At 45.1% G+C, this 26,777-nt stretch overlaps 1 protein-coding gene across 2 annotated transcripts in view; it reads right to left on the reverse strand.

Moving 5' to 3' along the window:
- HEATR5A (HEAT repeat containing 5A) overlaps nt 1–26,777 on the reverse strand; it is a 238,349-nt gene that overhangs the window by 27,781 nt on the left and 183,791 nt on the right. For both annotated transcript variants that reach the window (XM_073609190.1, XM_073609189.1), the window contains 8 exons: nt 24,120–24,300; nt 21,582–21,830; nt 20,435–20,562; nt 19,920–20,067; nt 7,097–7,369; nt 2,385–2,609; nt 2,156–2,298; nt 1,674–1,887 (listed from right to left, as the gene is read on the reverse strand). In XM_073609190.1, coding sequence (XP_073465291.1) covers nt 1,674–1,887; nt 2,156–2,298; nt 2,385–2,609; nt 7,097–7,369; nt 19,920–20,067; nt 20,435–20,562; nt 21,582–21,830; nt 24,120–24,300 — 1,561 coding nt within the window. The remainder of the gene's footprint in view (nt 1–1,673; nt 1,888–2,155; nt 2,299–2,384; nt 2,610–7,096; nt 7,370–19,919; nt 20,068–20,434; nt 20,563–21,581; nt 21,831–24,119; nt 24,301–26,777) is intronic.

Raw genomic sequence — 26,777 nt, forward strand, 5'->3', positions numbered from 1 at the left:
ACAGCGCTCTCAAACTGCTACAAAGATTTTGCTTGCAGGACTTTTTGTAACATCTCACAAGCGCACTGCCCCAGTGTGAAAGCACTCGAGCTTTCAACCTGGAGTGGCATGGGAGGCAGTTTTCAGGTGCTTTACAATCGCTATTTTTAGCACTAAAATGCCTGAAAAACGCCTTCAGTGTGAAATTAGCCTAAAGCAAGTTATAGCAGAAGGGCAGGTGTTGCCCTTTGCCACTCTGAGATGGGAATACTCACTGCCACGGTCTATGGGTTTTCGATATTGGCAATTGAAACATGCACTTAGGGCACAATTACCTGAGCTTATACTCCTAGAGTCTGACCGGACTGTCTCCTTGTCTCCCAGGTGATGGGGAAGCACCTATCCTCCGTGTATCTTCGCCCCTCCCTAGCTTACAATACCAGGTCCACCCACATATTCCAGCGCTGGCACTCGGATATGCCTGAGCTCTTGGAGGAGGACTGCATATTCACCTATGTCACCTCTATGATCTTGGATAAAGACTGGTTCATTAAACCTAAATTTCTGCATAGGGTCCACAACACTCCTCAGTGCCTAGCCAGCATTTATCCACAAGTTGATTCCCCTGAGTACGAAGTGTGCTGCATCCACTGGTACATTTCCGAACATGGTATGGTCCTGTCCTGTGCTGTGCTTACCCCCTTCTGTGAATCGGTAACTCAGACCCCGAGTCAACTTTATGATATCCCTTTGCGCCCTGAACCACTTTTTCTCCTATTGGGCCACATGGAGGATGTAGTGGCAGATAGATACACTAAACTATTAATTTAACTATGCCCTGATTTATGCAAGAAGGGAGATAATACTGAGGTGGAAGTCTCCCGCACCCCAACACTCAGTGCCTGGAAGAAAACCATTAATTTGGTACTCCCCTTTATAAAAATTACCTACAACGGTAGGAATTGTCCCCAGGATTTCAACAAGGTGTGGTCTACCTGAATAGATGCTTATTGGAAAAATGCCTTAGATGGAGTTTGAGAGCCTGTTGTGTTTTTTTTCTTTTGTGCTCCTGGTTCCCACCCCCTCCCTTACTTGTATTGTTTGTTCCTCATCTCCTGCCCACATCTGCCCCTCCCCTCCCCCTCTTATCCAAATACCCCATCAGGCTTGCTGTCCATGCTTTCTTTTTGAATCCCCTCTTCTCTCAAATTCTTTGATAATAATGATTAATGTGCTAAAGATCAACATTTGCTCTCCTGTTTATGCATTTTTGATGATAGTTGAGATGAACTTTGTCCAGTTTTTTAACCCTTTTCTCTAGTATCAGTGATTGGTTTATGTGCTGTACCAATGTGTCTCTGCAAATTGCCTTTTGTAATATCTCTTTTACCTAACTTTATACTGCCATGTGTTGTACCTAAATTTGGATACACCTTTAATAAACCGTTTTTTTTGTTAAAAAAAAAAATATTATATACATATACACACACGCAGACATTATTTTGAATATAAAAACATGGTATATGTACAAATATCCATATACAATTATGCATTTTGCGTGCAGTTTCCCCAGGCCTATGTTGGAGGATCAAACCCTAAAATACAGATAAACTTGACAACTGTGCAAATGCCTCCAAACCTCAGAATTTGTCCATGTAAAAGATGCACATAAAATTTCAGTTTAGAATGCTTACGGTTCCGTTCCTCGCTGGCAGTAATAAGTGCTTGCAGTAATCGAATCCCCTCCTGCAGGACCAGAAGCTCAGGTTGACTTTGAGGCTTTCTGCTATCTGCATGGCTCAAGTGACGAACCACACGTGGAGCCAAGTCACGGATGTATGGAGCAACTAATTCATGAGAAGGATGTTGGAAAATGGACAGAATGAGCCGGTAGCATTTCAGCTGTTCCTGAACAATAAAGAAAACAGTACATGACTACAAAAAGCACAATGCACAACATCATGCCATTTTAAAGTTTTGGACATGCTCAGTCAAAAAGCATGAGAAAAAAAAACGCCAACAATATCAGAGATATAAATTTCTAAATCTAAAACCACAATACATCAGAGACATGCTTACAGCATTCAATACAATGATTTTAAAGGTTTTGTGTTATTTTCTTTATTTTATTATAAGTCTACCTTTCTATAGAAATGCAGCACATACAGAACCTTACATTGGCATCCTTGCTGTCAAAGCAACTGTGAAACCTCTGTAAGCAGCCCGCCTGGATTCCTGGCTCTGCTAATACCTCTGGATTAGCTGACAGTAGGAATATGGTAAGAGCAGTCAGCAGGCCTATTTGGTCCTTCTCTTGACCTACATAAATGAATCAGTAATCAGTTTGCGATTGTCAAAATTCAAGAGATGAGAGATATTTTTGTCATGACCAGAAAAGGACATACCCGAATCCCAGGACTGAAGCATGGAAGCAGCAGAACTGTGTAGAAGACTGGACCATGATGCCCTGGTTTTCTCTACTCTTGACATAGGAGAAGACACAATATTCTTAAGAGCTTGTAAGGCAGAGGTGACTGTCACAGGTAATCTACCATCTTGGAGTTTTTGAGCTGTGTGTTGAAGAACCCCCACTACCAGGTACAGCAGTGTGGGCAGGATTGAGACACTTCCTAAATGAGGGAGAGTAAAAATGATGAAGCAACAATGTGGAGTAATAGTGTAAGAAGACTTAAATAAAAACAAGTTTTGGTCAGAGTAGCAAAGATTTTGAACTTCTGTCAAACCTTTATTGTTGTCTAAACATTTAGTAGACTTCCATTAATTTTATTACCCTGCCACACCAAGCCAAGGAAATGGGGAGCGCGCATGTCACTGGACAGGAACAGATGTCATAATACCTGGCAGAGGTTTTAGGCTGGCCATACACTGTTAATTTTTTTGTTCAGCCCCAAAACATTTCTTTATCCAAACAAGGTGGATGGAGGAATTCCCTCCAGTGGGACATTGTATTCTGACCATGGGCAATAAAATACATTTCCAGCATGTCCCTGATCAAAATGCAGCCAGTTAAGCAGGAACCAGATGAATTTTGGTCAGTGTGTGTCAGTCACTGCTCAACATAAAAGTTTCTTATTTGATCGACTTCTGTTGAGCGGGCACTACCACATGCTGATTGAAATTCGACCAGTCCCTGCTGAACCAGATAAATTTACATCAGTGTATGGCTAGCTTAAATAAAAAACAAACAAAAGAGGACGCATCAGCCTAGTGCATTATCCCACAGCTTTTATTAAAAATCATAATGAAGGAAGACTCACAAAACGCATTATTAAAATTCGCTTATCGAGCCACTCGTCCGTAACCCAGTAGTCCTAGACTCAGCAGTCTCCAGAATATGGGGGACCTCACCAGGATCCCAGCTGGCCGATGGCAAGGCTCTAATGAAAAAGGTGATGCCTTTGAAAAGTGTCAGCCAGCTGGGATACCGGTGAGTTCCCCCCATATTCTGGAGACTGCTGAGTCTAGGACTACTGGGCTACTGACAAGTGGCTTGATAAGCAAAATTTTATTCTAGCACTTCTCAGCTCAAAAAAAAAAAAAAAAAAAAGTTTTGGCTGTAGTTAATATTAAATTGGCACGGCATTGGCGACCGGCGCACGCCGATGTAGGACGGCAGAATGGCACGGCTGGGCAAATGGGTGTACCCGTACGTCCCTTTAAATTTGCCGCCGTGCCATTGCGTGCTGGCCGGGAGCTCCGTGAGTCGGGTTGCGGGTCCTGCGGACTCTATCGCCACAGGGATACCCGCGATCGCCTCACGGAGAGGACGAACGGGGAGATGCTAATGTAAACAAGCATCTCCCCGTTCTGCCTAGTGACAGTGTCACTGATCTCTGCTCCCTGTGATCAGGAGCAGAGATCAGTGACGTGTCACACGTAGCCATGCCCCCCCCAATTAGAAACACTCCCCAGGACATACTTAACCCTTACACTGCCCCCTAGTGGTTAACCCCTTCACTGCCAGTGTCATTTACACAGGAATAAGTGCATTTGTCTAGCGCTGATTGCTCTATAAATGACAATGGTCCCAAAAATGTGTCAAAAATGTGTCAAAAATGTCTGATGTGTCCGCCATAATGTCGCAGTCACAATAAAAATCGTTGATCGCCGCCATTACTAGTAAAAAAAAAAAATAATAATAAAAATGCCATAAAACTATCCCCTATTTTGTAAACGCTATAACTTTTGTGCAAACCAATCAATAAACGCTTATTGTGATTTTTTTTTTAACAAAAACATGTAGAAGAATACGCATCGGCCTAAAATGAGGAAAAAAAATTTTAAAAAAATATTTTTTGGGGATATTATAGCAAAAAGTAAAAAATAATGCGTTTTTTTTCAAAATTTACGCTATTTTTTGGTTTATAGCGCAAAAAATAAAAACTAAATAGGCGATCAAATACCACCAAAGGAAAGGTCTATTTGTGGGGAAAAAAGGACGCCAATTTTGTTTGGGAGCCACGTCGCATGGCCGCTCAATTGTCAGTTAAAACAACGCAGTGCCGAATCGCAAAAAGTGCTCTGGTCAGGAAGGGGGTAAATTCTTCCGGGGCTGAAGTGGTTACAAATTAACACCAAAGACTGCCATTGGCAACACACTCACAGGAACTCCATATAGGTCTGAGGAAAGAGCAGACTTTTGCTCTCCAATGGCCACTAACAGAGATGTCCTATTAATAAGAAATAAAACAGAAATCCTTCTCAATACCAATCATTAGGAAATAGCCCAGTTACAAGGTGGCCACCAAGTACATGGTCCATCTACACTCATTCCACAAACACATAATTGCATCTATGTGGCAATTATAAGTCTGTAGAACTAAACATTTACCACTGGACTGCAAGGCCCATTACAGTAAAGCGGAGGTCAGCAACCTGTAGATGGCAATCTACCAGTAGATGGCGGACAGGAGACTGGTAGATCATGGTCTGGGCTTGCTGATTCGCCATCCCAGAGCATAAAACAGAGTAAGATGCAGAGGGACTACTTGTAAAGATGGAGCTGTAGTAGAGAGCAAGAGCTGCATAAGCCGATGCCTTCTCTGTAGTGCAGACTCCTGTCCCATGCGGAGTGATACCAACTGCACTCCACCTCTTATCCTGGCTAGTGGTCTCCAGAGTGGTGCCAGCAGCAAGAAAGAAGAGACTGTTAGGTCAGTGTAAAGCAATACACTGGGCATAATAGTATAGGGCTGCTTTCACACTGATGTGTTGTGGTTTACCCACACAGCGGGTGCAGTGTAGTGTACCTGCAGCTTTTCTGCGGGTTAGCTGAGCTTAACCATAGACTTCTTCTGAATGCAGGAGTTTCAGAAAGTGCACCACACCTGTAGGTGTTTCGAACAGGCGCTCATCAGCCGGCCGGTGAATCGCTCTTTTTATACTGCTACCTTCTACGCTGCTGGAGGGATGCCTTATTGCTGGCTGGATATGCGGATTTGAGGTCATATATGTGCCCGGTTGCCTACTACCCACCATGCTACACAAAGGGATGCTTTATTGCTAACTGCCTACCAAGTTTTGGTCTACCTACGTGCCTGTTGTGCTTACAATATGGTAAGCGTGCATTCTAGGTGGTGGAAGATCACTGTGAGGGGTGTTTTCATTTTCCTACCTTTCCACACTGGCCCCTATGAAGAGCTATCAGGGGACTCTTCCCATCCCCTTTGAAGATTCTCTGATTTTCTGATCTATGGAATCTGCTATATAACAACAACATATATATTCACATTTGATGTTTTTTCACTATTCTTTGATTTTGGCACTAATTGTATGCACTTATTATTCAGAAAATTCTTCGAATTTCTGACTTACGGACTTTGCTATATAATTTCAATGTATATAGTCATATTTGATGTTTTCTCACATTTTTCGAATTTGCATTAACTGATTTTTATGCATTATCATTCATGGCACAGCGCAGTTTGTTCTTTGTTTTCTCCATATTGTTGTGTATATTGCACAGTTGAACTGCAGCTTTTAAGGGGTACTTTCGAAAAGCGCGGTGTCTTTTGTTTTTTCTATAATAAAAGTCTATGGCAAAGCACAGCTAACCCTGGAAAGTCACAGATGCACTGCACTACACCCACAGTGCAGGTAAACCGAAACAAATCAGTGTGAAAGTTTAACCACTTAGACCCTGCAGAGGCGAGCAGTTGCAGGGTGCTTTTAGAGTGGCCCCATTTACTTGAATGGATCACAACTAGCAAGCAGTAGCACCCACCAAAATCAGCAGGGGGTTTAATTCCTGCTTACTGACAGGGTAATATGGAAATGAAGAGGTTTATATCAGGTGTAAGGAGACAACACTGTGCCTGGTGGTCTTTGATTTCTCCCATGTTGTTAATGTAGATCTCCACCTCTTTAAGTTTGCTTATCCCTGCCGTAAAGTGAAAAAACAGAAGTGGCTTTTTTAGGTGACCACCAGCATGCACTTTGGTTTTCATTTTTGTTAGAAAAAATGTGGCCTCTTTTGCGCCAGTTTACATTTTCAACATGATATAGCAGAAGCTGACTTCACAAAATAGAACTGATGGAAATTCTTGTAGGCTAGTTTATATGGGTGTTTGGTATCAGAGCTTACCAAACGACACATGCGGTGTTTAAACAAGGACATGTGTTTGTGATAGGTTCAGTATAGGCTTTTTGTTGCTTAATAGCATATGGTTATGTTAACATTTACTCCCAGAATCATACAAAAATCAACATCAGATGCTTCTCAGATACTATAATAGTGTTAAGAAGAATTCCCCTTAACATCTATTACAGGTGCTAGAAAGTGTCCACATGCATCAACACTTGCATGTTGCTTGCAATGTCCAAATAAAAGCACCAATATAAAGCAATGCAAGTGCTTACTTTCAAGCTAAATTTGTAACACCACATAATTGTCAAGATTATGCAAAGTATTTGGAAAGTGTTTTTGGTGCTTTCGAAATGCTTAAACACTTTCACAGCCCATGTGAACAGGTCCTACAATGGTTAGCAGTAGACTATTAGATGTTTTTGCAGCATAAACATTGCTTCACAACACAAAACTGCTTACAAAACGACATCAAACTGTGGTATCATCAGACCGAAATCTGTCTTTTCTCACCTTCTGGAGAACAGAGGGAGGGCAGCTCTGCTAGGATCCCCAGAGAAGCTGAAACTAACAGGCTGCCTTCATGTGACAGAATTTGCTTTGCTGCATTATTTCCTGAGGAGTTCCCAGACAGACGGGGACTGAGCTGAGGAAGTTGCCTGACAAGAATACAGAGACACAGTTCCAAAGCAGCTAGAACCAGGGAATGACCAGGAATCAGGCCACCAGTATCATGTCCCTCTCCAAACTCTGGCAAGGTCTCCTTTTCTTCTGCTCCATCATCAACTACAAAAAAGGGGAATGAAACAATTAGGAACAAAACTGAATAGTGATACTAGCAACATGCTCTTTAGATTTGTTTTAGTTCCCTGTGATATTAACAGCAATATTTATGTTTAAACTCTTGTTTTATTTCAAGAGTCGAAATGGTTTACAACAGGGGTAGGCAACCCCCGGCACTGGTGCCGCAAGCAGCACACAAAGCCTCTTTTGTCGGGACTCGACTCCCTCCCCATCAACAGAGCAGCGCAGGGAAGTGTCAGTGAGACACTAATGCATTCCAATCTCAGAATTCCCCACGCCGCACCTACACTGAGGGGAAGGCACTGTGCCCCCACACATTGTAGAAGATGGGAAACATGGTTTGGTTCTCCAGCTTTGCTGTAGCTGTGATCGTCTGCTTTTGTAATGGGGAAGAGATTGGGTGCAGTTCTGCTAGGGGGTGGTCCCTGTTTCCAGGAGGAGGAGGACTGTCTTGGCCACTGCTAAAGCCAATGACAGTCCTGCTAGCCACCATCTGGAGGAAGATGACTCACTTGGTTGCCACTACCAATCTCAGAAAGAAGGGATTTCACTGTAATTGAGAAAACCACAATCAAGTGACAGTTTGTGGAATTAATGTTGAGCTTCTGGGAACTTTGTTGAAATTATTCCTGAACCTTTGCATCACTTACTACTGAACCCCTGCACTCTGTGTCCCTTTAAGTCAATATTCAGCGCAATGAAAATCACACCCAACATCTTTTTCTTAGCTGCGGGGCCCAACTTATGATCCTGCATACAGGCCCACTGCTTTCAGAAAATGCCCCTGACCTGAGCTTATCATTGCGCATCCATTCCATATGCTTGTATGTGACATCATATACATCCCATACAAGCATGTGGGCTGGATGCAAGAGGTGGATCAGCAGGATGAGTGTGCCAGGACAGGTGGATGTGTCTCATCTCTGCTTCCTTTCACCACTCTGCATATCATAGATGAGAAGAGGGTACAGCCATGGAGCAGATGAGCAGGAGGGTACAGCGGTGGGGAAAATGAGCAGGAGGGATTCAGAGGTGGAACAGAAAGCAGGGGAGTAGAGCAGTGGGGCAGATGTGAAAGGAGGTGTATTGGTGGGGCAGATGAGCAGGAGGTTACAGTGGTGGGGCAGGAGAGCAGGGGGTTACAGTGGTAGGGCAGGAGAGCAGGGGGTTACAGTGGTAGGGCAGGAGAGCAGGGGGTTACAGTGGTAGGGCAGGAGAGCAGGGGGTTACAGTGGTAGGGCAGGAGAGCAGGGGGTTACAGTGGTAGGGCAGGAGAGCAGGGGGTTACAGTGGTAGGGCAGGAGAGCAGGGGGTTACAGTGGTAGGGCAGGAGAGCAGGGGGTTACAGTAAGTAGGGCAGGAGAGCAGGGGGTTACAGTAAGTAGGGCAGGAGAGCAGGGGGTTACAGTAAGTAGGGCAGGAGAGCAGGGGGTTACAGTAAGTAGGGCAGGAGAGCAGGGGGTTACAGTGGTAGGGCAGGAGAGCAAGGGGTTACAGTGGTAGGGCAGGAGAGCAGGGGGTTACAGTGGTAGGACAGGAGAGCAAGGGGTTACAGTGGTAGGGCAGGAGAGCAGGGGGTTACAGTGGTAGGGCAGGAGAGCAGGGGGTTACAGTGGTAGGGCAGGAGAGGAGGGGGTTACAGTGGTGGGGCAGGACAGCAGGGGGAACAGTGGTGGGGCAGGAGAGCAGGGGGAACAGTGGTGGGGCAGGAGAGCAGGGGGAACAGTGGTGGGGCAGGAGAGCAGGGGGAACAGTGGTGGGGCAGGAGAGCAGGGGGAACAGTGGTGGGGCAGGAGAGCAGGGGGAACAGTGGTGGGGCAGGACAGCAGGGGGAACAGTGGTGGGGCAGGACAGCAGGGGGAACAGTGGTGGGGCAGGACAGCAGGGGGAACAGTGGTGGGGCAGGACAGCAGGGGGAACAGTGGTGGGGCAGGACAGCAGGGGGAACAGTGGTGGGGCAGGACAGCAGGGGGAACAGTGGTGGGGCAGGACAGCAGGGGGAACAGTGGTGGGGCAGGACAGCAGGGGGAACAGTGGTGGGGCAGGACAGCAGGGGGAACAGTGGTGGGGCAGGACAGCAGGGGGAACAGTGGTGGGGCAGGACAGCAGGGGGAACAGTGGTGGGGCAGGACAGCAGGGGGAACAGTGGTGGGGCAGGACAGCAGGGGGAACAGTGGTGGGGCAGGACAGCAGGGGGAACAGTGGTGGGGCAGGACAGCAGGGGGAACAGTGGTGGGGCAGGACAGCAGGGGGAACAGTGGTGGGGCAGGACAGCAGGGGGAACAGTGGGGGGGCAGGACAGCAGGGGGAACAGTGGGGGGGCAGGACAGCAGGGGGAACAGTGGTGGGGCAGGACAGCAGGGGGAACAGTGGTGGGGCAGGACAGCAGGGGGAACAGTGGTGGGGCAGGACAGCAGAGGGAACAGTGGTGGGGCAGGACAGCAGAGGGAACAGTGGTGGGGCAGGACAGCAGGGGGAACAGTGGTGGGGCAGGACAGCAGGGGGAACAGTGGTGGGGCAGGAGAGCAGGGGGAACAGTGGTGGGGCAGGAGAGCAGGGGGAACAGTGGTGGGGCAGGAGAGCAGGGGGAACAGTGGTGGGGCAGGAGAGCAGGGGGAACAGTGGTGGGGCAGGAGAGCAGGGGGAACAGTGGTGGGGCAGGAGAGCAGGGGGAACAGTGGTGGGGCAGGAGAGCAGGGGGAACAGTGGTGGGGCAGGAGAGCAGGGGGAACAGTGGTGGGGCAGGAGAGCAGGGGGAACAGTGGTGGGGCAGGAGAGCAGGGGGAACAGTGGTGGGGCAGGAGAGCAGGGGGAACAGAGCTGGGGCAGGAGAGCAGGGGGGTACAGAGGTGAGACAAATGTGCAGGTGGTACATTGGTAGGGCAGATGAGAAAGCGGGTTACAGTGGTGGGGCAGATGAGCAGATGGGTTCAGTGTTAGGACAGATGAGAATGTGATTCAGTATTGAGACAGAAGAGCGTGGGGATACGACGGTGGAACAGATGTGCAGGGAGGTATAGTGGTGGGGCAGATGAGAAAAGGGGTACATTGATGGGGCAGATGAGCAGGGGGGTTACAGTGGTGGGACAGAAGAGCAAGGGGGTACAGTGGTGGGACAGAAGAGCAGGAGGTACAGTGGTGGAAGGGATGAGAAGGGGGTTCAGTGTTGGGACAGAAAAGAAGGGGGGTACAGTGATGAGGCAGATGAGCAGGGGGTTACTGTGTTGGGCCAGATGAGCAAGGGGGGTTCAGTCTTGGGCCAGATGAGAAGGGGGTTACATTGGTGGGACAGATGTTAGCAAGTGAGGAGGCCAGGAGGGAAGCCAGTGACAGGCGCCCCCCCTGACGGCCGATGAGTTGGTCTGGCCAGAGTGACCGCCCCTGGGTCATCTACGCAGAGATAGAGTAACTGGCGGAGGCGGAGCCTAATGCTCCGCCCAGGGCCGGATTAACATAGGGGCTGGTGGAGCTGCAGCTCCAGGCCCCTCCCTCAATATAGGCACATGGAAGTGGCTTGTCAATTCCTGTGTGCCTTCCTGAAGGAAGAGGAGCCCTCTGTGCACACATGGAGGAGACAAGTCAGTGCAGCCGAGTCCTGTCTCTGCCGATGCCTGACTCCTATCACAGGATCTGTTCACTCACACAGATCCTCCATGACTGGGGGAGGGGCGCTGATGTCCTAACCAGCAGGAGCCAGGGAGGAAGGACATCTCCCATACTGTTATGATAAGGTCAGTACATTTGTTAGGGGGATGTTGTGTAATTATTGTGCTAGGGGACAGACTGCTGCTTCCCCCATGTAATGTGCTCTCTTGTGCCCAGTGCCCACCATGTCATGTGCCTTGCAGTGCCCACTATGTAATGTGCTGTGCCCACCATGTCCTGTCATGTGCATTGCAGTGCCCACTATGTAAAGTGCTGTGCCCACCATGTCATGTGCATTGCAGTGCCCCCCATGTAATGTGCTGTGACCACCATGTCATGTCATGTGCCTTGCAGTGCCCCCATGTAATGTGCTGTGCCCACCATGTCATGTGCCTTGCAGTGCCCCCATGTAATGTGCTGTGCCCACCATGTCATGTGCCTTGCAGTGCCCCCATGTAATGTGCTGTGCCCACCATGTCATGTGCCTTGCAGTGCCCCCATGTAATGTGCTGTGCCCACCATGTCATGTCATGTGCCTTGCAGTGCCCCCCATGTAATGTGCTGTGCCCACCATGTCATGTCATGTGCCTTGCAGTGCCCCCCATGTAATGTGCTGTGTCCAGTATGTCATTTGCTGTACATTGCAGTGCCCACCATGTAATGCGCTGTGCTGACCATGTCATGTGCTGTGCATTGCATTGCCCTTCATGTGATGTTCAGTGCCCACTATGTCATGCTGTGCCTTGCAGTGCCCACCATGTCATGTGCTGTGCCTTGCATTGCCCACCATGTAATGTGCAGTGCCCACCATGTCATGTGATGTGCCATCCAGTGCCAACCATGTCATGTGCAATGCCCACCATGTCATGGCTGTGCCTTGCAATGCCCGCTATGTAATTTGCAGTGTCCACCATGTCATGTGCTGTGCCATACAGTGATCCCACCATGTAATGTGCAGCGCCCACCGTGTAATGTGCAGCGCCCACCGTGTAATGTGCAGCGCCCACCGTGTAATGTGCAGCGCCCACCATGTCATGTGCTATGCTGTGCCCACCCTGCCATGTGTTGTGCCCAGCATGTAGTGTGTTGTGCCCACTGTGTAATGTGCTGTGCTGTTCAACAGTGCCCACCATGTCATGTGCAGTTCCTAACATGTAATGTGCAGTTGCATTTCCCACCATGAAACGTGCTATGCCATGCAGTGCCCACCATGTAATGTGTTGTGCCCACCATGTAATCTTATGTGCCATTCAGTGCCCACCATGTAATGCGCTGTGCCCACCACGTCATGTGCTGTGCCATGCAGTGCCCACCATGTAATGCGCTGTACCCACCATGTAATGTGCTGTGTCATGCAGTGCCCACCATGTCATGTGCAGTGCCCATTATGTAAATTGCTGTGCAGTGCTCACCATGTCATGTGCTGTGTTGTGCCCACCATGTCATGTGCTGCACCATGCAGTGCCTACCATGTAATATGCTGTACTCACCATGTAATGTGCTGTACATTGTCTACCATGGCATGTGCCGTGCAGTACCCACAATGGAATGTGGTGTGCAGGGCTCATCATGTCATATGCAGTGTCCACCATTTAATGTGCTGTGCTCACAATGTAATGTGCTGTGCTGTGTCATGCAGTGCCCACCTTGTCATGTGCTGTGCAATGCCCACCATGCTATGTGCAGTACCCACTATATAATGTGTTGTGCCCACCATATAATGTTCTGTGCAGTGCCCACTTGTAATGTCCAGTGCCCACCATGTAATGTGCTCAGCTGTGCCTGCCATGTCATGTGCTGTGCCCACCATATAAGGTCCTGTGCCCACTGTGTGCATGTGCTGTGCCCACCATGCAATGTGTTGTGTTGTGCAGTACCAACCATGTCATGTGCTGTGCCCACCATATAATGTACTGTGCCTACCTTGTAATGTGCTGTATTGGGCAGTGCCAACCGCGTAATGTGCTGTGCCCACCATTAAATGTGCTGTATCCATGTATCACCATGTAATGTGTTGTGCCAACCATGTGATGTACTGTGCTATACCCCCCCCCCCCTGTAATGTACTATGCTGTGCCCCCCACAGACTCACCCCCTCACTCCCACCCCCCTCTCTCTCATCCCCTCTCACTCACCCCCTTCTCTCTCTCTCTCTCTCTCTCTCTCTCTCTCTCTCTCTCTCTCTCTCTCTCTCTCTCCCTCTCCCTCCCCCCCCCCTCCTCTCTCTCTCTCCCTCCCCCCCCTCCTCTCTCTCTCTTCCCCCCCCTCCTCTCTCTCTCTTTAATTTAAATTTAACAAAAAATTGTTTGCGTTTTCATTTTATTTATTTTGATAAAAAGGCCCACCAACATCCTTAGCACCAGGCCCATGATGCTCTTAATCTGGGCCTGTCTATAGGGGAACATGGAGGCTGGCGACCAGGAGAAGAAAGAGACATCAGAGTAGAAAACCAATTGAACCCCCCCCCAGGCAGCAGCAGCAGGTACTAGTACTGTACAGCACCTGTCACCATGATATTGATCATCTTGTGCATGTGTACCAGTAACCAGCACCAACTTCAAAGCAAGCAATCAAATATAGTGCTCAAACAATTTGGATTAAATAAATATGCTTAGCCATAGATATCATAAAGTGTAAAAAAGTGATTTGTGTTAGTAGTACCTGCTTTTGCACAAATCACTTTATTACACTTTATTTATGATATCAATGGCTAAGCATATTTATTTAATCCATATTGAGCACTATATTTGATTGGCTACTTGCTTCTGCTTGGGCCTGGCATACACACACACACACGCACATGATGATGACTTAGACCCCTTTCACACTGAGCCGCCCCGGGCGTCAGCGGTAAAGCAGCGCTATTGTAGCGCTGCTTTACCGTTGTTTTAGCAGCGCTATTCGGCTGCTAGCGGGGGCGGTTTAACCCCCGCTAGCGGGCAAAAAAAGGGTTAAATCCACAAAATGCCGCTGAAGCAGCGCTTTGCCGGCGGTATGGCAGCACTGCCCCATTGTTTTCAATGGGCAGGAGCGGTGGAGGAGCGGTGTATTCACCGCTCCTCCACCGCTGCAAAGAAGCTGCTGGCAGGACTTTTTGTGACATCCTGCCAGCGCAGCGCCCTCAGTGTGAAAGCACTCAGGCTTTCACACTGGGTTTGTAGCTGAGGCTTTTTTCAGGCGCTATGCTGGCGCTATTTTTAGCGCTGTAGCACCTGAAAAATGCCTCCAGTGTGAAAGGGGTCTTAAAGTCATCATGGGCGATTCTGCGTGTGTGCCAAGCAGACTGGGCCGGCGCTACCACTAGGCAAACTAGGCAGCCTAGAGCACCCGGTCGCTGGTGATTCTACTCCCTTTCTACCTCTGTACAGTGTCAGAGGCGATGGCACAGCATTTTTGGGTGCTGGTAAGGCCGCATTTATGGGTGCTGATGTTACTGTATTTATGGGTGCTGATGTTACCGAATTTTTGGGTGCTGGACAGGGGCGCAGTTTCAGGTCTTGCCATAGGCGCCATTTTCACTAGATACACCTCTGGTGCAGGATGTTAATTTCTCATTACTAAAGTAGTTTACAGCATTTACTTTATAAAAAATCCTTTTCGTGATTATGAGTGTGAAGTTGACTTTTTTTGTTATAAAATCGGCATGCTCAATTTCTTTGAAAACATTTTACGGCACACTATGCTCAAAAGGTTGCCTACCCCTGGTTTACAACATAAAAAGGAGCAGGTCAAGATTCATACAATATGATACAATTAACTACCGTATATTTCCATGTATAAGACGCTACCTTTTCCTAAAATAGTTAGACTGAAAATGGAGCAGCGTTTTATACACGGTCAGTCAGCCTGGGAGAGAGCCGCATGGGTGTGTAGCTGGTCATAGCTTCTCAAACAGCTTCCTCCAATCAGGAGCCGTATGTTAGTGACTTCAGCTGGAGGTGGAGGCGGAGATTGCGAAGATGCGATCCAGTTGGACATGGAGAGTGCGCAGACGCATCAGGGACCGGAGCATTTTGAGCCCAAGATGTCAGAGAATACCAGTAATAAAAGTAAGCGATTGTCTTATTCTTAAAACTGAATGTAGTCAGCTATGCAAAAGCATGGAAATAGAGCTGAAGAGAGGCAGTTTGGACCTCCCCTAACTGAGAGTATGATCAGACAGTGGAGAAAACAGGAATAGAAACTCCTTAAGATGCCAAAAAAGAAGAAGGTCTTAAGAGGAAAACCAGCAAAATGGCCAAATTTGGAGCAGAGGCTTAAGACTTGGATTATGGAGCAGTGTCAGAGTGGCTTATGTGTGTCAACCAAACTTCAATGTCAGGCAAGAATGTTTGCAAGTGAAATGAACATTGTTGATTTTACAGGAAAGGCAAAATGGTGCTTCAATTTCATGAAGAGAGAAGGGTTGGCCATGAGAACACGAACAAGAAAATGAAAGCTCAGAAAATGCCACCAGTTTATGAGGTTAAAATCCAACAGTTTCACTCCTATGTCATACAACTTCAGAAAAAATATGATTTTGAACCAAGTCAGATTGCAAACATGGAAGAGGTCCCTCTCAATTTTGATGTGCCTTCCAACAGAACTGTTGATGTGAAAGGGGGGGGGGTGAGGGGGAAAGAAACAAAGGAGAGGGGGGAAACGCGGACATTTAGGGAAGAAATTGTAGAGGAAAGCAATCAGACAAAGAGGGGGCGGATAGATCCACCGGCTACCCTCTCGGTGTACATTCTGCACATTTTCCAAGTAAACTCCAGCTACCAAGTACCTTTGGTAATAAGAGTTTACTGATCCTATCATTAGTTCAGTCATCAGACGTACTGCTAGTACTCCTGAGTCAAGAGCGGTCTTTATTCTGCGTCAATGGTTGATACTGTTGTGATTTCTTAAATGTGAGCCACGGCTCCCAGATAGTTGAAAAGCTAGATATCCTATCCTGTGAAGTGTGAATCAGCTCCTCCATTGTCTCTATGCGGTTAATACGATGTACCCAGGTTTTGATTGAGGGAGGGGATATGGACCTCCATTGCACTGGAATGCACATCCTAGCAGCGTTGATCAAATGCATGGCTATTGACTTAAAGTATTTCTTTTGGGGTATTTTGGATAGGTGAAGGAGGTATTGTGCCGGTGTAAACTCCAAAGGCAGTGAGGAAATAGAAGTTGCCACCTCATGTACTTTCCTCCAATATGGTTGAATGTTAATGCATGACCACCACACATAGAGGAAAGTGCCTGCTTCCTTTTCACATCTCCAGCATTGATCTGACACCGTTAGAAATATCTTATGAAGCAATTCCGGAGTTTTGTACCATCTCGTTTTAATTTTATAGCCATTTTCCTGTGTGTTTACAATGAGAGACCCCTTGTGAATGAGCAAATGTATGCGATCCCAATCCGCCTCTTCAAATTCCCTGTCCAGAACAGATCCCCAGAATGCATGGTCTGAGCGCAAGAGGGAGTAAGTCTCTCTAAACATGGAAGAATAGAGTGTTGATATCACATGATTCTAGGGAGCTGGGCCCGAGCAAAGGGACTCAAAGACAGTAGGCGCCCTCGTGAATCCCACCCTTTTCTTAGGGTCATGCAGAAAATGTTTCAATTGGATGTAAGGCCATAAAGGAAAGGAGTTGGTGTTAGACAAGACTGCTAGGTCTTGCTGTCTTACAAACTTGCCTCTATGAAAAAAATGCTTCGCAAGCATTTCTTCGTATGGCCATTCTTGTGCTAGATAAGTTTTGTCTATTCCTGGGGGAAAATCAGGGTTTCCTCTTATAGGGGTAATCAAGCACTCTGTGGTTGACAGCGCATGTACTTTACATGCCCTATTGAATTAGTGGAGGGTTGCCCCAATGAGGGGGTGTGAGTGGAGATGAGAGTTACCTATGTTTAAAATATTGATTTCTTAATTTTGGGTTGGAAAAGTGAGGGGGCGTCTTATACACAGAAAAACACTGTATATTTCAGCTCATCACTCCTTAGATATAGTGGCTTAATTAGTTTTCCCTTTTTTTCAGTTGTCTTTTTTCCCTTTATTTTCAGCTGAAGACCTGGCCAGTAATACACTTTCTGTCATACAGAAGGAGAAACATAGTTACCCTAAGAGAGGTGGTTTGTTAAAATAACAGAAAAGAGAACTACCTTCTCCCCTTTTCATAACATGGACTGAATGAGACTTATCTCTAGTTAGGGCTGTAGTATATTGTCGATGATTCTGCAATTGTCTTCCCTGAGATCCACATTTTCCTGCAAATAATGCTTTTTGTATACAATTGTGATGACGCAGGGGTGGACGACTCTCCATCGAAACGATTAGGCCCCGTTCACATAAGGCGATTTGAAATCGCGGGCAGAATCGCTGTGATTCTGCCCACGATTGTAAATCGTGGCAGAACGAGCGATGCACATTTGGGTGTCATTATTCTTACGCGGTTTGATTTTGGCACAATTATCACGCAACAGAATCACATGGTTAAAACTGTGCTAAACTTGCCTCCCAAAAAAGGAGCAGGAGCTTCTTTTGGGCGTCAAACGGCCATAGAGCAAGCCCATTGACGTGAATGGGCTTGCCTTACAGTGAGGGAAAAAAGGATCCCCTGCTGATTTTGTATGTTTGCCCACTGAAAAAGAAATGATCAGTCTATAATTTTAACGGTAGGTTTATTTTAACAAAGAGAAACAGAACAAAAAAATCCAGAAAAATGCATTTCAAAAAAGTTATGAATTGATTTGCATTTTAATGAGTGAAATAAGTATTTGACCCCTTCACAAAACATGACTTAGTACTTGGTGGCAATCACAGAGGTCTGACATTTCTTGTAGCTGGCCACCAGGTTTGCACACATCTCAGGAGGGATTTTGTCACACTCCTTTTTGCAGAACCTCTCCAAGTCATTAAGGTTTCGAGGCTGACGTTTGGCAACTCAAACCTTCAGCTTCCTCCACATATTTTCTATGGGATTAAGTTCTGGAGACTGGCTAGGCCACTCCAGGACCTTAATGTGCTTCTTCTTGAGCCACTCTTTTGTTGCCTTGACCATGTGTTTTGGGTCATTGTCATGTTAGAATACCCATCCATGACCCATTTTTAATGCCCTGGCTCAAGGAAGGAGATTCTCACCCAAGATTTGATGGTACATGGCCCTGTCCATTGTCCCTCTAATGCGGTGAAGTTGTCCTGTCCCCTTAGCATAATGTTTCCACCTCCATGTTTGATGGTGGGGATGGTGTTTTCGGGGTCATAGGCAGCATTCCTCCTCCTCCAAACACAGAGTTGAATTAATGCCAAAGAGCATTTTTGTCTCATCTGACCACAATACTTTCACCTAGTTGCCCTCTTAATCATTCAGATGTTCATTAGCAAACTTCAGACGGGCCTGTGCATGTGCTTTCTTGAGCAAGGGGACCTTGCAGACACTGCAAGATTTCAGTCCTTCACAGTATAATGTGTTACCAATTGTTTTCTTGGTAACTATGGTCCCAGTTGCCTTGAGATCATTGGCAAGATTCTCTCGTGTAGTTCTGGACTGATTACTCACCGTTTTCATGATTATTGGAATTCCACGAGGTGAGATCTTGAATGAAGCCCCAGACCGAGGGAGATTGACAGATGCTTATTTTACTCATTAAAATGCAAATCAATTTCTAACTTTTAAAAATGCATTTTTCTGGATATTTTTGTGGTTATTCTGTCTATCATGGTTAAAATAAACCTACAATTAAAATTATAGACTGATCGTTTCTTTGTCAGCAGGGGATCAAATACTTTTTTTTGTCACTGTATATGCGACACACTTTTCCGTGTGTAAATCGTGTTTTTTGAAAATGGGGTGCGGAAACACTCAAGGTCTGATTGGGGACCAAGGAAGTGATTACGAAAAAAAAAGCTGATGATGCATGGCCGGTAGAATCATAGGTTATAGATTAGATTATTGTATTTAGACATTTAGGTCTCAAAAGTAAGCCCTAAGAAGAAAAATTTAAAATTTTGACAGGCGTGTTCTTGGGATGCAGTACATATTAGATACAACAAAAACATTTGCCTGTGTCCAGCAGTGAAAAATGACTCACAACATCCTGAACACAGGTTGGCTTTGTGTCAGGAAAAGATTTAGTTGTCGGTACACACAGATTGTTGTATACCTTGAATGCACCTACTATAGTCTATGTAGCATTTCAGGTACAAGATGCAATTCATGTACCACTCCAAAATAAGGTGACCACATATTTACGGATCTTTTTAAAGCGGAGGTCCGCCCACAAGAAAAAAAAAATTAAATGCCAGCAGCTACAAATACTGCAGCTGCTGGCTTTTAATAATAGGACACTTACCTGTCGAGGCCTCGCTCCCCTCTTCTACTGGCCCGGCAAAACGGTGAGGAGGGAGCCCCGCGGTGACATCATGGGCCGCGGCACGGACTGCCGGAAGTGGGAACGGGGTACCTGTCCCCCCTTCCCTCCTCTCAAAGTGCCAAATTGTGGCACCTGAGGGGGAGAGAAGACAAATTAGCGGAAGTTCCACTTTTGGGTGGAACTCCGCTTTAAAGTTAATCTATTGTTGAAGACAGATGATTGCCACTGCAGACCTTCTTCTCAAAATGCTATTTGCTTAACAAATATGCTGACCAACTAGCCTCAATCATCTTTAGTCTTTGACCCAAAACAAGTATGCAGATTAGAAAATCCATATCTGCATACTGTTTAGGTCAGTAACACAAAGTACTGAAAGTACAAAGTACTGAAGAAAGATGGTTATCTTGACAGGCAATTTCAGAAGGAATGGGAGCCTCCAGGTTTCTCTTATGGCAGGTTTCCTTTATTGGCATATAACACTCAATTTTTCTCCTTGTACTATCACACTTATTACTAATTTGTACATATCCCATACCTTCTGCACTCCTCCTCCTCTCCTGCACATGCTCTTGAGCTGCACCCAGGATCTGTTTTCCAACTTCCAATGCCAAAAGTTGCACTTCTGAGCACTCCCTCATGAGCAGCAGTCGATGTAATACAGAGACTAATTCAACAGCAAGTTCCTGGAGGATACAAAGCAGCAAAATAGAAGCTGAACTGATTAAACTGATTCAAAGAACAATTACATTTTACAGTATCGAGAAACAGGTCATATAATCTGCTCTTCTGAAAGAAAACAATATGCATAGCTTGACTTTTTAACAAAATGCACACCATTATTCTATACCTTTCAGCTACTTATATAAAATATTAGAATTTGTCTAACAGCACAGTGCAAAAAAAAAAAAATGGTGTGTATCAATCCATACATCTTGGTGTGTACAAGATAGGCAAAAGTTGGTAAATGATTTGTTTGCTATGCCTTCCAGCACTAGTTTTTACAAATGCACTACCATGTGCTATGTAGGAGGAGGTGGACCTAGTATTTACCGGATCAGCCCCTATTTGAGCTCGGGGCCAGGTGACTCTGAAAAGTGCTTTCAAAGCCCGCAAACAGGCAGTAATTCTCTCCATAGGTGCATCCACAGGGGGACAACAAAGAAATTCCACACAGATTCCTATAGAAAAAAAAATCCAGACTATATTATTATAATGTAGTTAAACATCCAAACCTTTATTAATTTCGCTTACATAGAATACTCAACTCACAGTAAAAGCTGCTTATATATTAACAATGAACTAAAGTAGAAGCAATTTATTATGTTCATATAGCAGGTCTCTTAAAGAACTAGTGTGTGCAACGCCTCCTGCCACCCAGCATGCAAAGAATTCTGCTTGCATGAGTCCTTGGAGTTCAGTGTAAACAGAAATAAATTATGTGATCCAATCCATCGCTGTCTATTTGCCAAGTACAGTGTTGCCCCTGGCAAATTGTGTGTGGCTGTTTAGCTGGTGACCTAAGTGGAAACCATGATGATTATGGATCACAATCTCAGCAGGAGCCTAAAATTAATAAAAGTTCCTAGAAATGTCCTACCTTTTACAGATTCATGACACACTGCACAACTGATAGCAGAGGCTCCTTCTACCCCCCCCCCCTTTTAACTTTTAAAATGAACGCTGTCCATCCAAATGTTCTTTAATGTTTACCCTAAGACCCAGTACTCCTTTTTTTCTTCAGATTTTACTACCAAACCGTAAGTTGTCATTTTTATGCTGCCTCCTGGAAGAACATTAACACCAATATGTCAGGTGGGCACCTCCTCATTTTCATATTCTACAGCGGAGGATAACAAGGTGGCGAAAACGTTAAACCATGCATAATAAATTTGTCTTTGAGCGCTTGCTAATGCATTTTACTTACAAGCCTACCTTGCCGTTCGCCTTTAAGACATCTGAACAACAGTTATAAATTAGCTGTATTAAATTCTAAATTCCCTAAAGTCTCTACTCTTAAGTGGCAACACATAAGTCCTAAAAGTCAGTAAAATGTTTAAAAAAAAATAACATAGTCCTAAATTCCAGGAGGTGTTTGGAATGTTTAGCCAAAAGATGGAAAATACTTTTAAAAGTGTTCTGTAAAAGCATGTGTACTTGGTGCTACAGAATATATTTTGATACTGATACTAACACATACCAAGAATTAGGTGAAACTTCTCGGAGTTGATATCATCTGGTGACTTAACAGGTATCCTTGTACTCTGCTCTTGCCCCATAGTGTTTGGAGTCACTGGTCGAGAGAGCCGGCTGCCAGCTTCCTCTTGATCAGAATGGATAAAACCAGAGCTGCTAAGCCACAATGAGGTAGCATGTAAAATAGGAGCCCACGAAGAAAGATAATGTGGCCTAGCTGCATCACTGGTTTCAGCAACGTAAAAAGCACCACCTAAAAATGCAGACAAAACAAGAAACGGGATCAAACACTAGAGAACAGAAGTTTGAAGGGTAACCCCTTTTTTAACATGGCACTGGTTGTGTAGCAATGCAAAATTGTGTTAAAACAATAATGCATTGCTAAACAGCCAGGAGGCATGTTGGAACGTGTCGTTCAGGCATGCAGTTCCACTACAACCAGTGAGCCACAGTTTTCAAATGACTACTAAGCAAACATCTTTCATGCTGCTCTAAACTTAGTGTTTAGGCAGAAGCAGAGAGGTTGAAGGGGTGGAAATTATAAGAGTTGGATTTGTCAAGAAATCTGAACACTGTTAAAGCTCAACTCCAGTTTTACTGTGATTTTAAATAGTTTTGCAAGTTTGATCCAAACAAACTCCTTCCTTCAGAGATGCACCCTCTGGATGCTGTATAAACTGTATATAGCATCAGCTACACACATTAAACAACGCTGTGTTCACGCAGCAGGACAGAGACTTCTGAGTCAAGCTGAGTGCTACTCAGCCATTCATAGGAAGCCTTGTATTCTAGGAATACAAGGCTCCCAGTAGTAGGCTGAGGCGGAGATCATGACATCAGACACTGGCCTCTCCACCTCAGCCAGAGGAAACCTTGTATTCATTCATAAAATATAAATGGCTGAGCTTCCTATAAAGTGCCCGTGTCACTGCCACAACACCATTCTGCATCCACTTCAACCCCAGTGACGTACCGGTACGTGACTGGACTTTGATTATATTGGGCTGCTGCCTGCACAGCTGTAGGTATCATCCCAGCATTGGTTTTTTTTTTGTTTGTTTTGTTTTTTTATTAGAGCTGATGGCCGGATTTCTTGTAAAAGCAACCCTAGTGGTCTAAAAGTCCTCAGATCTCTCGAAAAAGAGTACCAGTCACTGCCTATTGCTGCTACAGGGGATATTTATATTGCCTGTGATATCAATAAATGAGATAATAAAAATAAAAAATTTAAAGCGACAGTGTAAAAATAATAAAAAAAAAAAATGTTTAAAAACACACTCCTGTCCCCCCCGTGCTCATGCATAAAGGCGAATGCACGCATTGGTCCGGCACACATGCACGCAAACAGCAGTCGCCCCACACATGTGAGGTATCACCGTGAACATCAGATTGTGGGCAGTACTTCTTAGCACCAGACCTCCTGTGTAAATCTAAAGTGCTAACCTGTATAGTGTCAACTATGGACAGTAAAATTTAAGCCGCTTGTCTCCCCTGTACAGCCACTTTAACCCGTTTGTCTCCCTTGAAAGAGCAAGACATGGCTGCCAGCAGCTGGAGAGCTTTGGAGATGTTTTGAGTTTGGACTTTGACCAAAGAACCATGAAGGACATTACATCTTGAACCCTAAGTTGTGTAACTGTTTAGTTTACTTAATGTGTACATATTGTACATGCTTATATTTTGCTGGAAAGGATAATTGGCTTGTGCATGTTGTAGGCGTATTTTTGTAAGCTATGAGTTGTGTTGTATTGTGTAGCCTACAGTTGTATGTGCAGCTTTTCTGTTTAGTAAAGCATTGATACACTACAGAAGTCTAAGCTTCCTTGGTTTTACCGCAAGAACCTTAATAGACAGACAAAAGTAAAACAACTAAACCCTTCCACCGATTCGGATGTACATACCCTCAAAATAAACCTGAGAGTGTGCACTTCCAGCCCATATCAATTATATAACTATAGTTTGAATATGTTTTGGTAAATACCTGAAAAAAAACTAAAATTGTGCCTGTGTCCAAATATATATGGACCTAACTGTATAGCTAAATTTAGTCCAGACATTTTGTTTTACCAGTAATACAAGATTTCACCCATTCATACTGCTGGCAAGTAGTAACAGGCACCAATTAAAATGTTAGAGCAGCTTTTAATCCAGAGCTCTTCCCTGCAGTACTTCTTTTCCACCACTTAATGCTCTCAGTCTGATATCCAGCATCATTTAACCCACTTCCGCTTAACTTAGGTCATCATTCTGGACCCATCCCAGCTTTTCCTTTAATTGCAATTAAAGGAAAAGCAGCACAACGATGAGCTTATTAACTCAGACCACTTTCTCTTTGATCAGCATTCTCTTTGTCAATACATGAGCTACTTGGGTTCCCCCTCTAAAGTATATCCCCCTCATAGAGGGGTCACAGCTTTAATCTGCCATACTAGTTTCTTCGGGAAACATTTATCTTTTTATCACTATTTTCAAACAGTGTGCATGGTTGCAAACTGTAAAATGTTGCAAGTGATGTATTAGAAGTGAAGCTAGAGTGGCTTACCTTGTGTGGGGAGCTGGTGGCTGCACTCTGCAGGTAAAGTAAGTAGTGCATGATCTTGCAGAGCAGACAACCATAGCTTGCTCAAAGTGGAAATATCAGCTTGCACCAAGGAAAGGAGACTGTCAGTAGGATTCCCTTCAGACACTCCGGATGTCCTCCCCTCCATGGCAGCGATATAGATCTGTTAAAGAATATACTGCTCATTTTGCTTTAAAGGCAACAACTATTATGTTTATTTATTGACCGTTTTTAGAAATATATTAACATTTCTTAAAGGAAAGGTTTTAACCTTCCTCCGCTCAATTCAAAACTTAAAATAAAATGGAGCTGTACTTTACACTATGACAGTGAAGCATTACATGGCAGCAATAATGATTTGTCTTATTATTAATCTGCATTTTCAGTCTCTGAAGTTGTCAATGCAGGGGAAGGCTCTCTTTTCACAAGGAGCAAGCATTGTGGCACATGTGCTTTCTCAAGTCCAGATGAGAGGCTTTGTGGTTTTGCACTATTCTGATCATTTACAGTATTCTAAGAATCATGCCTTACTCCCTTCATCTCCCCTTATTTGTGACAAAGATGTTAACAGTGAACATTCAAATGTATATAGACCATCCTAAGTCCTGAAATATATCGCTCACCTTTGCTTTCTTACAAGCAGTAGATCAACTGGATTGGATTTTTACAGCCAATCACAATGGTTTTCTTTTCCAGGGAATTCAGTGAGCAGGATGTCTACCAAGCAATCCCCCCAAAGCATAAGCATGCATGTTCATCTGATGTAAACTTGCATGTATGTAGAATCATTTCTTGTAAGAAAGTTCCTGCAGTGCTCTTAGGCCCTTTTCACACATGCATTCAGTTTGTTTCATCAGTTCAGTCACGTTTTTTTCAAAGAAAAAAAAGGATCAGTTAACATCAGTTTTTACATCCACTTAAAGCGGAGTTCCACCCAAAAGTGGAACTTCCACTTTAAGCACTCTTCACCCCCTTACATGTCACATTTGGCATGCCATTTTTTTTTGGGGGGGGGGGGGGGGAGTGGGAACCTGGTTTTGACAGGTACTACCTGTCCCACTTCCTTCTTCCGGCAACCTAGACGACTCCTCCTCTCTCCCTAGGCAGCCCCTCCCTCTCTGCAATCTTCTGGGACACATCACAGGTCCCAGAAAATTGCCTGGCCACTAGGAGAGTCAGCGCCAGCAAATGAGGGAGCCCGTCTGTATAGACTGCCTCCTCACTGTATATACTGCTCTCCTGCCTTTCTCTGCAACACCCCCCCCCCCACAGTGACTGGTTGCCCCAATAACCAATGCAAAAACCAATGAAAAACTGACCATTTGTCAGCTTACATCCATTTTTCATCCGATCCGTTTTTTTGAGGGATCAAAGCTAGGCCTTTCATCCGTTCAAAAAAAATGGATGTTGATGGAAGCGGATGAAAACAGATGAAAATAGATGAAAATAGATGAAAATAGATAGATCATCCGTTTTTCCATTGGAATGCATTGATATACATCTCTCATCCGTCAACGGGTGGATGAAAAACGGACAAACGGTCCGTATGTGTGAAAGGGGCCTTAACTGTGCACAAAACAAAAATGTTTGTAGGCAAATCTAATACTTTTTTTTATACTTTTTTACAGAAAAAAAAAAAGTGACTAAACTGAACAAAAAAACACCCCTGTGAAACCAGCCTTATGCCGCGTACACACAATCAGACATTCCGACAACAAATGTTCGATGGGAGCCTGTTGTCGTAAATTCCGACCGTGTGTAGGTTCCATCTGACTTTTTTGTCGGAATTTCCAAAAACAAAAATTTGAGAGCTGGTTCTCAAATTTTCCCACAACAAAATCTGTTGTCGGAAATTCTGATCTTGTGTACACAATTCCAATGCACAAAATTCCACGCATGCTCAGAAGAGCCGCACTGGCTATTGAACTTCATTTTTTTCAGCTCGTTGTACATTTGTGTGACCGTGTGTACGCAAGACAAGTTTGAGCCAACATCCGTCGGAAATAAAATCAGGATTTTGTTGTCGGAATGTCCGATCGTGTGTACGCGGCATAAGGCTAGTTTCACACGGGTGTTTTTTGTTCAGTTCAGTCACTTCTTTTTTTCTGTAAAAAAAAAGTATCTAAAATGGATACGGATGCCAATTTTTACATGCGTTTTCATGTCCGCTAACATCCTTCTTTTTTTTTTTTTTTTTTTTTTTTTAAACGTAACTGAACTTCAAACACTATATATAGTTGGTTGCTAAGGAGGGGGCTGGGAAGACAGTTGCTGCACCCTTACCAACCTGATGCGTCATCAGCTGTTAGCGGGGTTCTCTGCTGACAGCTTAATGTAAAAATAAAATTAAATATATAAAAAATTGATGGCAAAAAAAAAAAAGTGAAAAAAAACAGCATGGGGTCCCCCCCCCCCGACCCTATCCATACCAGGCCATTCAGGTCTAGTATGGATTCAGAGGGGACCCCCCCCCCCCAAAAATGGCATGGTGTCTCTCCATCATGCCCCCCAGACCCTTATCAGAGCATGCAGCTAGGCAGGTCAGGAAAGGGAGGGGACGAGTGAGCGCCCCCACCTCTCCTGAACCATACCAGGCCGTATACCCACGTCATGGGTGCTGACAGGGACAAGGGCCTCTTC

Source organism: Aquarana catesbeiana, linkage group LG13 (assembly GCF_042186555.1).
Source record: "Aquarana catesbeiana isolate 2022-GZ linkage group LG13, ASM4218655v1, whole genome shotgun sequence".
NCBI lineage: Eukaryota > Metazoa > Chordata > Amphibia > Anura > Ranidae > Aquarana > Aquarana catesbeiana.